The 15,857-nt window shown below is 40.8% G+C and overlaps 1 protein-coding gene across 1 annotated transcript; it reads right to left on the bottom strand.

Annotated features, from left to right (window-relative positions):
• Positions 1-2,620: 2,620 nt before the first annotated feature.
• On the bottom strand, positions 2,621-15,575 carry PSMA5 (proteasome 20S subunit alpha 5). Its single transcript, XM_035123620.2, has 9 exons — positions 15,385-15,575; positions 13,671-13,737; positions 10,029-10,155; positions 8,331-8,398; positions 7,014-7,121; positions 6,855-6,913; positions 5,485-5,587; positions 4,753-4,839; positions 2,621-2,900 (listed from the first exon to the last, which is right to left on the bottom strand). The coding sequence occupies exons 1-9, from the start codon at positions 15,411-15,413 to the stop codon at positions 2,823-2,825; spliced, it is 726 nt and encodes a 241-aa protein (XP_034979511.1). The 5' UTR covers positions 15,414-15,575; the 3' UTR covers positions 2,621-2,822.
• Positions 15,576-15,857: the final 282 nt, after the last annotated feature.

Below are 15,857 nucleotides of genomic sequence, written 5' to 3'. Positions count from 1 at the left end.
TTGGGGTTGGCTGGTTGTATCCACAGATCACTATTTAGAATGGCCGCTTTTCATACTTTATATTTTGTAGGATGGTCACTTTGAAACACGGATCCTTAACATCTAAAGTCATAGACTATAGGTGTGCAATTCTGGCAACATGTTACCTTGTAATGCATATGGTGGGTGCACACGGGCACAAAAATTGGAAGTTGCCATATATATATATTCGAATAATATTCAATACATCCAAAGTATTTTGGTACCTCTCGACAACAGCTGGTGCAAAAACCAGCTAATGATCCAATAATGTCTCTAATTGAACAGATGTATTTGCTTTAACCTATGGCTACAGAATAAATACATCTGTACAAGCAACCAAATTAAACTATACACTATAGAAAACATAATTTGGCACAGCTGTTTTGGTTTGGTCATCATCAGCTATGGACACCTAGTATGATGTATCTAAAAGCTGCCAAAATAGAAAGCAGGTACAAGAAACCCTCAAGAAAATAGTATGTTCCATGTGTATTGGAGCATATAGTGAAACAGATCCTGCAGATATGGAAGTAGTACACGTTATCCTACAGTGTAGGCAACCAATAGCTGACCCAGGAAAATGAGGAAAGAAAGCACCATGGAAAAGTTCGGCATCTTGAACACATTAAAAATGTGATTTAGATCAGTTAAAGAGTCCAGTATTTGACCTTGTAAACTGAGCAAGGACAAAATAATTGTTTCAAAAATTAGTGAGCCTCCTCCTACCTTATCTGCCCATGTTAGTTTGCATTTGAAATGTGCAGGCAGGCATACCTACAGCTGCAGTACAGATTATTTACTTTCAGAGTCTTTCATGGGCTAAGGAAACACACTTTTCAAGATTTGACTGTAGTAGGCAAAAATTGAATCACTTCCGCTCACAGAAAGACCGATGAGAACAAAGTCTTGCTTTTTGGTTTTTGAGAAATCATGGTATGATCACATGGTCTCTGGTACCAGCAACAGCGCCTAAAGCAGAATATAAAAAGCCTTTGTCTTTAGTGCCAGGGAAGGTTTTTTGCACAGAGCAAACGCTAGATGAAAAACAGCAGTTCTATATTCCAAAAAGGCTTTAAAATGCACCCATTCAAGCTTATCCTGTGATGTATCCATTCTTATAGATAAGCAGAAGGCACAGACTAGCCACCTGCTATGTGGGTCATTACCTAGCCCAACATAGGCCTGTCCTTTTTCTGCTTATTGCTCATTAAGACCATTAACTTCTGCTCAGCCAAAGTATAGTCACTTAGGGCACACACAATCATTTCTGTGTTAATCTTTGCAATACTGTGTTCAGGATGCAATTACAGCTCTCATTACTGGCAAAATATTTTTATAAGCACCAATGACTGCTAGGCAAATATTGCCTGCCAAGTTGTTAAATGGGACAGACAATTTTTAACTTTCGTGAATGAGTAATCCTATAACTTCCCATTTTACCCAACCTGTTTGATATCACATTGTTTGTTCTCGCAACAGCTTAGATTACTCTAGCCTTGCTAATATGCATTGGAACAACAAAAAGAAATGAACAAGGGCATGGCACAAAGTTACCACGCACTCCTGTTCTAAAGTGAAAATAAAGCCAGTTGGCCACAGTATCAAATATCTAAAAAGCAAGTCAGACCAGATAGTTTGTTAAACTTTTAAAAATGAAATCAGCAGGCCTATTTATCTGACAATTCAGTTCTTATCTAGGATAGAAGGATATCCTCTCCCATAGGAAGATACAAGGTGCAAGAGAGATCAATTCACTAGCAGCTAAATTCTGTTGACTCATTAAGAACATGTGTTCCCACACGAGGGAGCTATGCCATTTGAGTGTCTAGAAATGGAGCTCCAGAAGTGGATTTTGAAGGCTATGTGTCTGGGAGTTTGATTATGAATGCTGCCCAGAAAAGGAAGACAGCTCAGCACAGTAATGTTAGATTAGAAAGGTAACAGAAAATTGCCCCGTGTTAAGTGAAGTACTATACAGTCATGCCTCATGTTACGTTTGCTTCAGGTTACGTGTTTTTGGGTTGCGGACCACGGGGAAACCTGAAAGTACCGGAATGGGTTACTTCCGGGTTTCGCCGCTCGCGCATGCACAGAAGTGCTAAAATCGCGCCTGCGCAGACACAGCACTTCAGCTTGCAAACGCTGCAGGTTGCAGACATGCCTCCATCACGGATTACGTCCTCAACCCGAGGTCCCACTGTACAGTAATCTTAACTGTAGTGAGCAGTATAAATGCCCAGAAAGTTAATATTTTAACTGTGCTACTTACTCAGGTGCAATCCTCCAATATGAAAAAGGGATTTGGGGGTCTAAAATGTTTCCCCACAGCATACTGTATCAGTGATGTTTGTTACTGTTGCCAGGATGGGAGGTGATTTGGTTTAAAAAAAAATGAAGTGGATAAGCAGTCAACTGAAGTTAAGAGTCTCACTCTGAAATATCATACGATAGTTGTAACAGGCACCAGAGAAGGGAGCCCTGAATTTGCATTGGGAAATTGCACTTCCACTCTCTTCTTGTCCCAACGTTTCCAGTTTGGTCCAGCACCAAGTTGAACCATTCCTCCAACCCCATAACTTTTATTATAGAAGAATTGACATAAGAGTAACAAAATGATTTATTCTAGTTTCCTCTTACTGAAGATCTTTTATATGTACAGAAACTGTAAAAAATATTTTGAGCCTTTGTTTAAGAGCAGGCATACTTGCTGCTGAAATAAAGTTACGGGCACTGGAAAAAAAACTGAAGAATCAGTTTGCTGTGATCAGGGAATGAGGCATTTGGAGAGGTTCTCTCCCTCATCAAATATCTTTGATGACATCTTCAAGTTCTTCTTTTGTGTACATGTGGAACTTCTTCCCAGGCTGCACTGTTGCAAGCTGCAAGGACAGGGAAAAAGGTTACATATGCTTATGTACATTACGAAGACATAGCACAAGACATGTCAGACACATCACTGTTGGAACTCTTTTGGCTCATGGACTGTTCCAATCTAACACATACCAGATTCCTGAACAGCTATGTGAAACTTCTAATGTACTTTATTTCTCTGTAGCAGAGGCAAAACCAAGGAGCCTCTAATGAACATGCCTGGGTTCAGCTGCTCCTTTATAAAAATGAGCACGATAGCTCTTATCAGGGCTTTTTTTCAGCTAGAATTTGCCAGAACTGAGTTCCAGCACCTCTCAGATGAGTGCCATTGCCATTCTAAGAAAACATGGGAGGTGTTCATCATGAGTTCTGGCACCTCTTTTTCTAGAAAAATAGTACTGGCTCTTACTGTGCAACCCATTTCTCCAAAGCACTTGAATCCAGTGTTCGTAATTCCACCCCTTTAAAAAAGGGTGGGAAACTGTCAATTTCAGGATCAAACTGGGGGATTTTCTGCATACAAAGCAGATGCGCTACCAATGAGCTATGGTCTTTCTAGTCCACAGAGCTAAGATTAAAAATACAGAAGTCTCCCTGCCTCCTCTCCATGTTAGATGTTATCAGAAGCACATTCTTAAAAGCATTTTGTGCTTTTTAACTGCAGGGGCAGACTACGAAAGTGGGACACCAGAGATTTAAAGAAAAGTGCAAAGTGTAACTAAATAACTTTTTCTCCCCCTCTCATGATACTAGAAACTTAGGACCCACATCACACATTACTCACAAGAAGGGGCAAAGTGTGTAAAAAGGTACTGTACCTTTGACCCTGCCCCCTGTTGTTGCATAGCTTCCCCCCTCCCTGCCACAGCTCTGCTTCCACCATCCACACCTTAGCATGGGCATCTAATAGGGAAGCCCTCACACATAGATCTCTATGCATAGGGGCTTCCCTGAATCTTGGAACTCTAATAATGTATATTGCTTCTGAGCCTGAAGATTTTCCCTCAGTGCACACAGAACTTGCTCCCTGAACTTGTATTAAAAACTCATACTAGAGATTCGCCATTGCTTCAGATCTTATTACAGAAAGTCATTGGAAGTCACACAATTTTCATTCCATCTAAAACTTGAGTTCCAAGAAAGCACTGCTGAGCAAAGGAAACTTCCTTCTTAAAGAAGGTGCATGATGGCAAACAGGCATGTCCCCTAGATAGTATAAAACATTTTCTAGAAGTCCTCACCACAGAAGATTTTAACTAGCTGCCTTGGGTCCCTTCAAGGGAAAAAGCAGGGTATTAAAATATATAACAACAACAATGCTCTGAGTTCTGTTTTCACTTTCAAAAAAACCTGCCAGGAAATGAATTTCCAGAATCCGACAGCAATTTAATCAGAGCATTCTAGCTTCTATAAAATTCAGTTATAGAACTTGAGAGAAGCACCAAGGTAGTGACCAATTCTAAAGAGCCTCTCAAAAGGCACCAAGATGTTAAGAAGTTAGGGCTGCTATTATTTGGGCAAGAGGATGCAAGAACTCTCACTTCAAGGCTAAAGAGTGTCAGAACTATCAAAGCTGCTATTATAAGTATGAGATCTTTAAAGATGCATCTCAAATTGGGCATCTGGTTGGGTACTGTGAGAACAGGATGCTGGACTAGACAAGCCATTGGCCTGATCCAGCAGGCTCTTCTTATATTCTTATGCAAAGACATGGAATCCCCTATGAAGAAGCAAGTATTAGCTAAGGGACATAATGCCTACATGTGACAAATCTAAGTCACCTGACATCTGTGTTGTCATCCCCATACTGTAGACACAGGTGGAAAATGCTTGCCTTTATCAAAAGAGCAAAACACATACCTCAATGTTAGTTGCATTCAGTTTCTCCTCCATAACTTGTTTTAAAATGACAAGGGATGACTTGATTGCTTCTTTCAGTGTCATTGACTGTAAAGAGAAGTTATGAAAGCTAAGCATTGGTGCACATGACTGCTTTAAATCTTTATACCGAGATTGTCTCCATATAGCAAACAATCTGCTTGTTTAGCAAAAGCTAAAAGAAGTTTGCAATGGCACACAAGAATTTTCCTTTCTTTTTGGTACGACATTGTATACAAACGCCTGGATAGAATAACTGCTCTACAGAATGGTTTAGAATGAAGAGCTGGTATGGAATTAGCTATAAATCCTTTGTTAGAGAAGTATTAATAGAAATCTTTGTACATACTTGATCACAACTTACTACTATAAGAATAACTTTATAACTAAGAAATGTAGTGTTCAGTTACTGGGCATAGTACATTGCAACTAAAAACTGTTATTACTTGCTTTTGTTGGTTCTCTCTATGCATGTGGTATACATTCTACAATCAAAAAGGTGACCAAGTTATCCCCAAAGAACTCCATTTACATCAGGAGGCACCAGCTGCTTTACTACACCCTCATAATAGAAATATTAGGGACCACGTGTCATTTGCAGAAATGCCATTCTTGTCTCTTTTACCCCTGTTCTTCCACCAGGGAACTGCAGCAAAGAGTGTTTTATGGGACCAAAAAATCAAGATATGTTTTTTTCAGATCTCATCCTATTACCTTGTGATAAACTTCTTGCAGAGAGCTTTGTGCACCTTCTGAAGCTGATCCAATTGCTCTTGCATCACACTGTACAAACGTCCCAGAAGGGTCCATGTGAAACCTACACAAGAAGAGGCAATGGGGTATGAGTAGATGGAGCTGGTAGACAGCTGCCCTGGATACAGAATTGACCTGCGCCTCCATGGACAGCTGTGAGTCCAAAATGACTCCCAGGCTGCACACCGGATCCTTCAGGGGCACAGTTACCCCATTCAGGACTAGGGAGTCTTCCACACCAGCCCGCCCCCTGTCCCCCAAGAACAGTACTTCAATAAACAGTACTTTAATAAACATTTTTTGCAATTTTAGATTGCAACTCTCTTATCTTTTAGTGCACGTAACCCTTTGTTTTAATCACGCTCTCAACCCTTGCTCATACTGCTAGCTCCTCTACAAAACTGAGGAAGGCTTGCTGCTTTAAAAAGAGCTTGGAGCTTTGAAGTATACAGAGTTTCTGGTTACAAATGCTCTCCCAACCCCACCTAAGGAATGTCATAGCAGACTACAAATATTATATTACCAATAGCTCTGCTAGTACTTTAGAAAAGATTATTTGCATACTCCCCTATTCACTCTGAATGTTTACATGTTCAAACATTTGGGATTTATGCAAGTGTCACATTCTGTGTAACAATGTGCCACTTAGGCAGCTCTGAGAATATACCTATAGGAACCAAGTAGACTGCCCTTTCACCCCAATCTTATAGATAAGGCATAGGGAAGCTTTTAATGTTTGATAGATTTATGTATTTTAATATTTTGTTGGAAGCCGCCCAGAGTGGCTGGGGGAACCCGGCCTGATGGGCTGGGTATAAATAATAAATTATTATTATTATTATTATTATTATTATTATTATTATTATTATTATTATATCTACAGTGGAATGCGGTAGCTCAAGCCAACATTTGACTGTGACAAAATTAATCATGGTTGCACTACTGTAGCTGGTTTGCACCGACTGAAAAATTTATTTTAAAGCAGCTTACTGTACAGGGTAATAGTCTCCAACCCTGCATCAACAATATTGCCACTTATTGTTTCTATTCTGCATAATAGCTTTTCACCGCTATTCAAACTTTAGTGATTATGACAGATGCTGTAGCATAATATGGCTAGGATGCTGCTGCAAAATTCTGAATCAGCTTGCATTATCAATCCAATGTATTGCCACCTATTTACTGACACAGTATCTCACAAGGTGTCAGATACCTCCCCCCCCTTTTCAGAAGGGTACCCCATTTCCTACCAATTGCACAACAGGTAGACACACTGCACTTGAACATACAGTACAAAGAAAACAGAGCAAAAGAAGTAACGGGCAACTTACAGCTGAGGTCCCTTTTCATCGACTCCTCCAAAGAGTAGTGCCACACCAAATGGCCTTGACTGGAACATAATCACAGAAAGATCAAGACTTTAATGGCTGAGTAACTGGGTAAGCCAAAGATGTGCATGCAGAATATAACTGGCACAAGCACCTACTCACCATAGCACCTGGATCAGCATCTTCTTCTCCAAACTGTAATGCTAAGTTGGACACGGCCTGTGTCACACTCTCTACAGTCATGATTTCATTGTATGTAAACCAGTGATTCTAAGACAAAAGAGCAGGTTGATCTCTATAACTTTTCACACAGAGAGACAGAGCAAAGTTACAACAAATCAAATAAAGGATCTTACTGTTACAATGAGCAATGGCCAATTTCTTCTGCTTGGAGAGCTAGCTAGTCCTTGGCCCCACTCTATGGAAGCAGCTTGGCTAAGAAGGGCTTAGAATGCTGTCGTCGTCCCCCGCCGCCCCCACCCCCCGCCAGAAGCTAAAATCCTAAAATGGTCCCTAACCCCAATCCTGAGAAGACACTTCAGGATGCTAGGGGGCATCTTCTCTAATTATGCACTAGAGTCCTCAAAAACTGGCTTTTGTTCTAGGCAGCACTGTTCCCCAAGTAACAATGGTGTATATCTCTGAACAGAACAAAGTGAGAGTGTGCTTACCAGGGAATAATTACACAAAAGTTTCACATGCCAATTTCATTGTGGTGCCATTAGGGAGGCACAAGGAATTGGGGACAGAATTAATGTGATTCATGGGCAACCAGCTGGCCATTCCTCTTAGAACACCTATGTATCTGACGAAGGCGAGATACTGTACATCAACTCTACAAATTCTATGATTCTATGATTTACAACACATACTTACTTAGGATGTTTTTAGATGTCTCTCTAGCCACTGGGAGCTGTTTTTCATAAACAGTTCCTATACAGGTTGGGAGATTATAAAAATCCAACCACAGCATCTTCTGGTTGGACCATCTAAACATCATCCCAGCCACAGAGAAGTCACTCATAGAGTGGTGACTCTTATGCAGTTAGGGGAATTAAGGCCCCTCAATCTTTCTTAACTACCTAGAAAGGATTTATACCACCACCTGGGCAAAATGATGGAGCTCACTGGCTAGAACAAAGAGGGCAAGAATAGTGTTGGATTGTTTCAGAGTGTATGTATTTTCTACATATTAAATAAGCTTCTTCCAAAAACACAATGACAGGGTACCCTGTTACATGTTAGACTCTTTTAATATTCATGGTAAACAGGAAATCATATATTGATAAAGGAAGAACAAGAAAACCCTATGCTGACCTTTCAAAGTTAACCTTCAATGTTGTTTATTCCTTAGATAAGGACAGAGATTCAGATTGCTCTATATTCAACTTTATCGCCATGTTCTACTAATAAATGACTGACATTAACAAAAGGAGGAGTAGGGGAGAGATGCAACACGGATCAACATTGAAATGTTACCTGTGTCTCAACTCTTGCTTTGTCAATTAATGTCTTTGCATCAGCTATTAAACCGCTCATTGCACAACCTGTAAAAAGAGATACACAAGCTTTAGTCTGCTTTGGATCCAATTTGCAAGAAGTAAAAAAACAGTTTTGATTTCCCAAGCAACTTAAAATCCCTATGAACTCCGTAGTTTAACTATACACCATGTGAAGAAGTACTTTCTTTTGTCTGTCCTGAATAAAGACGCTTTGTCAACTCCCATTTTCAACCAAAAAAAAATTTTTTTTCATGCTTTGAAATCTGACCAAGAGGCCAAAGCCCCTGGATAGGCACTGCATATTTTTCTGGTTTAACTGGCAAATGCAAAGTTTTAAGATCTCAAGCCAAACTGTATTTGGAATCCTTCGGCTTTCTGACAAAGTGGTATTTATTTTTATTTTAAAACCTTATTAGTTTCTCAGATACACAAAGCAGACCCATGTCCATGAGAAGTTAAATGCTCACAAATATAGATAGTACAGAGTAGTGTGTTAATCACTTTAATGCAATGTTCGAAACTCCTATTGTTCTAGGCACATTTTGCAACAGGGAATTGCATTAGTGTGAGCAGTTTATGAGTTCTGGGTGCGATACTGTGCCTAAGATTTCAGATTAAAACTGCAGAGTGGAGTTTTTCTGCCTCCCCACTTCCAGCTACTCTCTGAAGACTAGAGAAGAGACCCTCTTAAGCAGTGCTTTTTTCTAAAAACATGTTTAGGGGTACTCTCATTTTGACTCAAGAAAGCCACCATTTTATAGTTCAAATCGGGGAAAATAAATACAGTACATGGACAAAAGTACAAAGATTCACAAAATGTTTAGGGATATGTGTACCCCTGCGTACCCCCAGAAAAAAGCACTGCCCTTAAGAATACATGGGGGGGGATGGATGGGCAGGGGAAGGAATAAATGAACGTCATTCATTTTCAGCTTTGTATTATCACTATTTAAAAAGCATGCCTAGACATTCCATAGTTGTGCCCATAACTTAGGTTTAAGGTGCCATTTAGCGCCTAGCTTTCATACCTCAGTTTCTAACAGTGCGTTCATGTGCTACTAGAAATATGCAAATACCAGTGTTACATCTTCAGAGTTGATTAAAAATACAGACAATTGTCTGTGAACAGTAAAAAAGTTAATGGTGTACTAGGGAAAAATCCATACTGAAGAGATGATATTAATATTAAACACAAGGAAAGGAAGGTATAAAAAAGTAATGTATTTAAGAATACACCCTAGTTTTCTACTGTGGTGTGTGCGTGCCTATGCAAGAAACTGTCTTGAGTAGAGGACAGGCTAACATTAGTGATCCAATCAGTGAGCTTCCAGCACAGAAGCTGGCTCAGGATCAAGCGTTTACATTGCAATTCCCTGCCTCCAAGTTCTAATTTTGGGGACACACTTTCACAAGTGAGGTCAACCAGAAGCAAGTTACAGCTGCTGCTTCCTACTTCTGCAACTATGTCCTGCTGGCCTGGAGCCTGGAAAACCAGTGACTGCCACCATTAAATATTAATTCCCCACCAAATAAAGTCTGCACATAACTTTGTAGTGTACATTACAGGATAATTTCTCACTAAGAGACTTGCAAAGGAAGGGCTTTATTCACGTACATGCTGCATCACACACTACATGATTTACTGTAGAAATAAGTGAGATTTTGTGACCCTTACCTATATGAGCATCTATTTCTACAATTTTCTCAATACTGCTGGGTTCCATAAGTGGAGAGGTGATCCTCTTCTCCACAGCCAAGCAAACCCCTTCTGCTGTCTGAATTCCAATCGCTGTGGAACCAAGCTTTTAAAAAAATTGAAAGGAAGAGGAAAAGATTAGTGCTACCAACAACCTTTGATATTTAGTGTATCTGATCTATATACTTAAGAGATGCACATCTTAACGTACATAACTGGTGATAATCAGATTCAGAATATTAGAAAAAATTACAATCATGTTTTACTTACATTTGTATTCTTATTCAAATTATTATCTGCCCTTCACCATAAGGTTCCAGGGCGGGTTACACCAATATAAAATGAAGCATTAAAAATACTTAAAACAAATTACAAGCACAACTAGAGGGGGGTCCTAAAACATATATCTCAAGTGTCAAAGGCCAGGGTAAAAGGGTATCTCTTCAGCACACAATTGAAAATAATTTAAGGTGTCTGGAGCACCTCTATGGAGAGGAAATTCCACAACTTAAGAGACTGACGCAAAGAATGTCCTCTCCCAGATCCCTCCCTCTAACTTCTGCAAATGGTGGAACAAACAAGAGCGCCCCCTCCACAGATAACCACACCTAAGACAATCTGTGGGGAAGGTGGTGGTCTTTCAGGTATTTGGGGCCTAAATCATCTAGGTGTTTTTTCCCCTTTGATAAAGATTTTTTATTTCATTTATACAAAATAAATAAATAAAACAGGGAACAAGTCTAACAACTTTATAACAGGCACAAACAGTAAGTACAGTTGAACATGGGTTAAATTACGAAATCGAAGTATGAAAAAAGTGAGAATAAATATGTCTCAACACAAAGAAAGAACATGGGTATTGTTGTGAACTGGTCTTTAGCTTACTGTAAAAATTTATAATTACGCAAAGCAATGCAAATATTTTATACAAATACATTTTAGTTAGAAAACAGTGGCTTATCTAAGATAAGCTCTCTACTGATATTACAAGTTAAATTTTCTCTGTCTGAACTGCAAAATAGCACAGTTAGAAGCACTCAGGGATTATTGATAATGCAGTGAGTAGAAATGAACTGGGAACAGTGTTTGAAGACGTGGATTGCAAAAGCTAAGGCTTGCTCTGGCCACAGGGAGTCCCTGCTGGACTCTCAAAGCCTCTAATTGTCATTACCATAATCTTTTAATGCTTCTCTTCTTAATGATGGAAGCATATTGAAGAGTAAATGTGGGATACTTAATGATGAATGCACAACTGTTGTGTCCTGATTCTAATAAGCCTGCACAAATATATTGTACTGGTTCCAAGGCCCAGAGCACAAAATGTACAGCCCATCACTGCAAGGACTAGTGGATCCAGAATAGCTAGTTACCATATAAAGCTCAAAGTAAGTCTGATTGCGTTTGTTCTTAGAAGGGACAATAATTACTGATTTCTTAAAATTTAGTTGCATGCAAAGCATGATAGAAAGAAGTACCCATTTAATTTAAGTGTACTGTACACAGAAGTCGTCATCTAAGGTATACAGACATCAACTTTATTGCTTGACTTAATAGTGCAATCCTATTCTCCTTGGAAGTAAGTTCCACTCAGTTAAATGAGACCTGCTCCCTTCTAGGTAAGTATGTATAGGATTGTAGTCTTAATGAGTTTAACATTTTACAAAAATTCTATTTTTATGCAGATTAATACAATTAAAGAACATCAGGTTAGGCACAACAACAAAACCAAAGCAAGCACAGCTGTTTAGTCTGTACCATCTAAACTTCTGTGATCTCAACAAGCAGCACAAGCTTTGGATAAAGTTGCTCAAATTGTACACCTCACTCTGAAGCTATGGCTTTGAGATTCCCCATTTCAACCCATCCAGACTTTGTTGATGACTTGTGGAAGTCATAATGATGATGATGATGATTTATTATTTATATCCCACCCATCTGGTAGTTGGTAGTTCACCACACTTCAATCAGTATGATTTATCAGCAGAGTATATGGGAGCCCCAGCAAAGTCTTCAGCAGAACAGCTTCTTCCAGAGTCCCTGATTATGGGGAAAACTCCTCTCTCACACAGTTCAAAGCGGGTCCAAGTGCAACCATGTGGAGATCTCTGGATGCCAGGTTGGCAACTGACATCTTCAGCTGGCTAGCCTCTCCAGCTTTCTTAAGCAGGTAAGCAGAAGAGCTTATTTATTACATTCATATCCCAAGGATTACATGATTTACACACACCCCACCGTTAATCCCTACAATAACCCTGTGAGGTACAGTAGGTTAAGAGGCTGTGCCTGGCCCAAGGTCACCCAGTGAGCTTCATGACCGAGTGGGGATACGAACCCTGATCTCCCAAGTCCTAGTCCAACACTCTAAACCAGGCATCCCCAAACTTCGACCCTCCAGATGTTTTGGACTACAATTCCCATCTTCCCCGACCACTGGTCCTGTTAGCTAGGGATCATGGGAGTTGTAGGCCAAAATATCTGGAGGGCGCAGTTTGGGGATGCCTGCTCTAAACAACTACACCACACGGGCTTCCTAGAGTACTTCTGCTATGTCAAGGCAGACGTCAAGGCAATAAACAACTATTTTACATTTAGAAGACAACTGAAGGCGGCCCTGTTTAGGGAAGTTTTTAATGTTTGATGCTGTACTGTTTTTAATATTCGGTTGGAAGCCGCCCAGAGTGGCAGGGGAAACCCAGCCAGATGGGCGGGGTATAAATAATAAATTGTTATTATTATATTATTACTATGGGGCAGCTATAAAAATTAAATAGGTAAATAAATATGGGGAAAGCAAAATGTCTCTTAGAGAAGGATCTGAAATATTTTCCCTGAAGCTTGAATTTGTTTTATTCTGGATAGTTTTACTTGATGCTTTAATGTGTTGTAAACCGCTTTGAGATTTTTTCTTTAAAATATGAAGTGGTATAGAAATGGTGGTGTCCATAACCTAGGTTTAAGGTGCCATTTGATGATTAGCTTACTGTATATGAGTTCCTAACATTGATTCAAAGTATCTAAGTGTTTATTGTCACCAGACATAAGACAAAGCTAAACACTACTGTATTATCTATTATACACCGTTCTTCTGGTCATAGCAGTCAAGATACATGTGTACAGAGAGATCCATTAACACTATCACCACGCTAGCTAAAACTGCTGTGTAAAACCCACAACCTCTTTCCCTGACTCTCACTGATTCTGAGTCAGACAGTGATAGAAACAAATCATCTAACAGGACAGGACAGGACATCAACAGAGAAGGCCATAATAAAAGCAATGCGCTAGAGCAGGCATCTCCAAACTTCGGCCCTCCAGATGTTTTGGACTACAATTCCCATATTCCCCAACCACTGGTCCTGTTAGCTAGGGATCATGGGAGTTGTAGGCCAAAACATCTGGAGGGCCGCAGTTTGGGGATGCCTGCGCTAGAGACTATTATACCCGTCTCTACATGTAGGTATATTTCCTGAACCAATGGGAGAGTGAATGAATCAGCAAGTCATACATTTAAGCTTGCTGGTGTTGCTATGGTAAACACTGTATAATTTAACCCATTGTTCACATTACACCAACAGACTTGAGGGGTGGTATTTACAGAAGAGACTCAAATGCTTATTGTACCTTTATAGCTTCAATGGCATATTCCACCTGGAATAATCTTCCCTCTGGAGAAAAAGTGTTCACACCCCTGAAATTGAAAGAAAAAAGTAAACTCAGAGCATAATCCTATGCACTGTAACTCAAAAGTAAGTGTTCCTACTATCACAATCTGAAAAATATGAGTCAGACTCTTGGAAGTGTCAGGAAGTTTACAAACAGAAATAAATCATGCTACATCCTGTAAGAAGCAAGAAGTAGGTATGCTTCTTTCACTGAGTGGGCAGGTGTGTAAGTGTTTAAGTACAGTCATACCTTGGAAGCCGAACGCCTTGGCTCCCAAACAAATCGGCTCCCAAACAACTGAAACCCGGAAGTGAGTGTTCCAGTTTTCAACAAAAATAATAATCTAGAACAATGCTTGTGCATCTATACCAAAATCTACCAAGGGCCAGTGTGGGTTTTAAAGGCAGAATAAATCATTTAAAGTGAGTTGTGATTTCTATAACCACAAATTTTCTGTGTTACCTTGCATAAATGAGAGGCCACCAACCTCACCTGGGGAAAACCAAAAGTACCTAAAGTACCTTTCAACCAATTTTCCAAGAAAAAAAGATTCAAGCCAGAATTTGGCACTCAAGAGTCTTAAGAGTCAGAAATAAATATGAACTAAAACTAAATTATTTTGTAAAGTGAGCACCCAAGGAAAATTGTGATACTGTAAATCCCCAAGGATCACAGGGAACTGGGCAGTATTCATTTGCTAGCTGTTTGTGTGAAGTTACCTAAGATTCAACAAATTAATTTGAGACGTTCTGCATAAGTTAATTTGCCCACTGTCTTATAAGTACAGAAGTGTTGTTTAGTTTCAGTTTATTGAACATGATGAATCATTCATAACCTTTGTCAAATCGGTGCAACTGAAAGCAAAAGCTTGAAGACTCCATCACTATGACTAAGGAAACTTTCTGAGGCCTTGCCTCTGCAACAGTTCAGATAATACAAGGCTACCATTACACAATGCAAGTTCTGTCAGTTATAGATTGGAACAATCGAGAATTTTGCCAGCATTGAAGTACAAGGTTAACTTTGTTTTTGTTTTTCTAAACAGCATACAACTTAAGGGACACAAGCCCCTTCACAACTCATGTTTGCCCATCACTGAGAATGCATATTTAAGACAAACTGGACCTGGAGGCAGAGGGGATGGGGAGCAACAGGAAGAGGAGGTTTGTTGTGATCAGCCTACATTACAAATGAAAATAATTGGAAACCTGTGTAGAGTCAGTAACACTCATTGCATTACTGATGTAGTAGGTGCATTACTTCTGCAGGACAGAATTTTCCAAATTAGCCTTCATAAATGTATGTCCTCCACTCCCACCTGACTGGAGAAAAGGGAAGGCCAGAAGAGGAGAGCGGGGTTGCTTCCCTCAACTTGCGACTTGCTACTGTAACGGGCTTCTGCTGAGCAGCACAAGCAAGCGTGATGATAGCGCTTCCCGCGATCTCCTCTCTGGCAGGAGGTGGGTTAGGCGACTGTTCTCAAGCCCGTCGGCTGGCCCGAGGCCACCCGCACCCCCGGCCTCCATGGACCCTCGCAGGGGGAGGGCGGAGCCAGAGGGAGGGAAGGCGCCTCTCACCGGCACCCGAAGGCTGAAGCAGGCAGGCCGCCCCGCAGTGACTCAGCCCCTGACTAGGCGCAGGCCGCGCTCCCTCACATCCTACCCGCACTTACCTGTCGTACTCCGAGCGAGTGAGAAACATGTTGGCGGCGGCGGCGGCTGCACCGGAAAAGAACTGAGCGCACGCGGGGCACGGAAGTTGCAGGTCCGAGTTCGAGCCCCCACGCTAGGCCGGGGATGGCTGAGGCCCTGTCAGCACAGTACCCGGTTTCACAAGCCACTGTCGCCCCGCGCATGCGTTGAACGTCACGCCGTACGCGCTGCGGCTCGCCGGCCAATCAACTTCTCGCGATGCCGTCGTGCCATTGGTCTCAGAAACACTCGTACTGAGCCCTGATTGGCTAATGGTTGCCATGGTCTGTGGAGGGACCTCAGGCCCGCCCTTTCTTCTACAGTATCAGCCACAGGAAATCGCCAAGGAAGAAGAAGAAGTAGTAGTAGCGGCGGGTCGGAAGGTGCAACTGTAGTGGGCGAGGAAAATGCTTTTTTTTACTCAATGCTTATAAGGAACAAGCTTATTCTGAGG

Source organism: Zootoca vivipara, chromosome 7 (assembly GCF_963506605.1).
Source record: "Zootoca vivipara chromosome 7, rZooViv1.1, whole genome shotgun sequence".
NCBI lineage: Eukaryota > Metazoa > Chordata > Lepidosauria > Squamata > Lacertidae > Zootoca > Zootoca vivipara.
The sequence above is the reverse complement of the archived record's forward strand: the minus strand, read 5'-3'. Positions and strand labels throughout refer to the sequence as shown.

Coding starts and splice junctions, on each gene's coding strand:
- PSMA5 (XM_035123620.2), bottom strand. CDS start 15,413: ATGTTTCTCACTCGCTCGGAGTACGACAG. Junction 6,914..7,013: donor ATGCTGATCCAGGTGCTATG/GTGAGTAGGTGC, acceptor ATTATGTTCCAG/TCAAGGCCATTTGGTGTGGC. Junction 5,588..6,854: donor GATGAAAAGGGACCTCAGCT/GTAAGTTGCCCG, acceptor CTTCTTGTGTAG/GTTTCACATGGACCCTTCTG.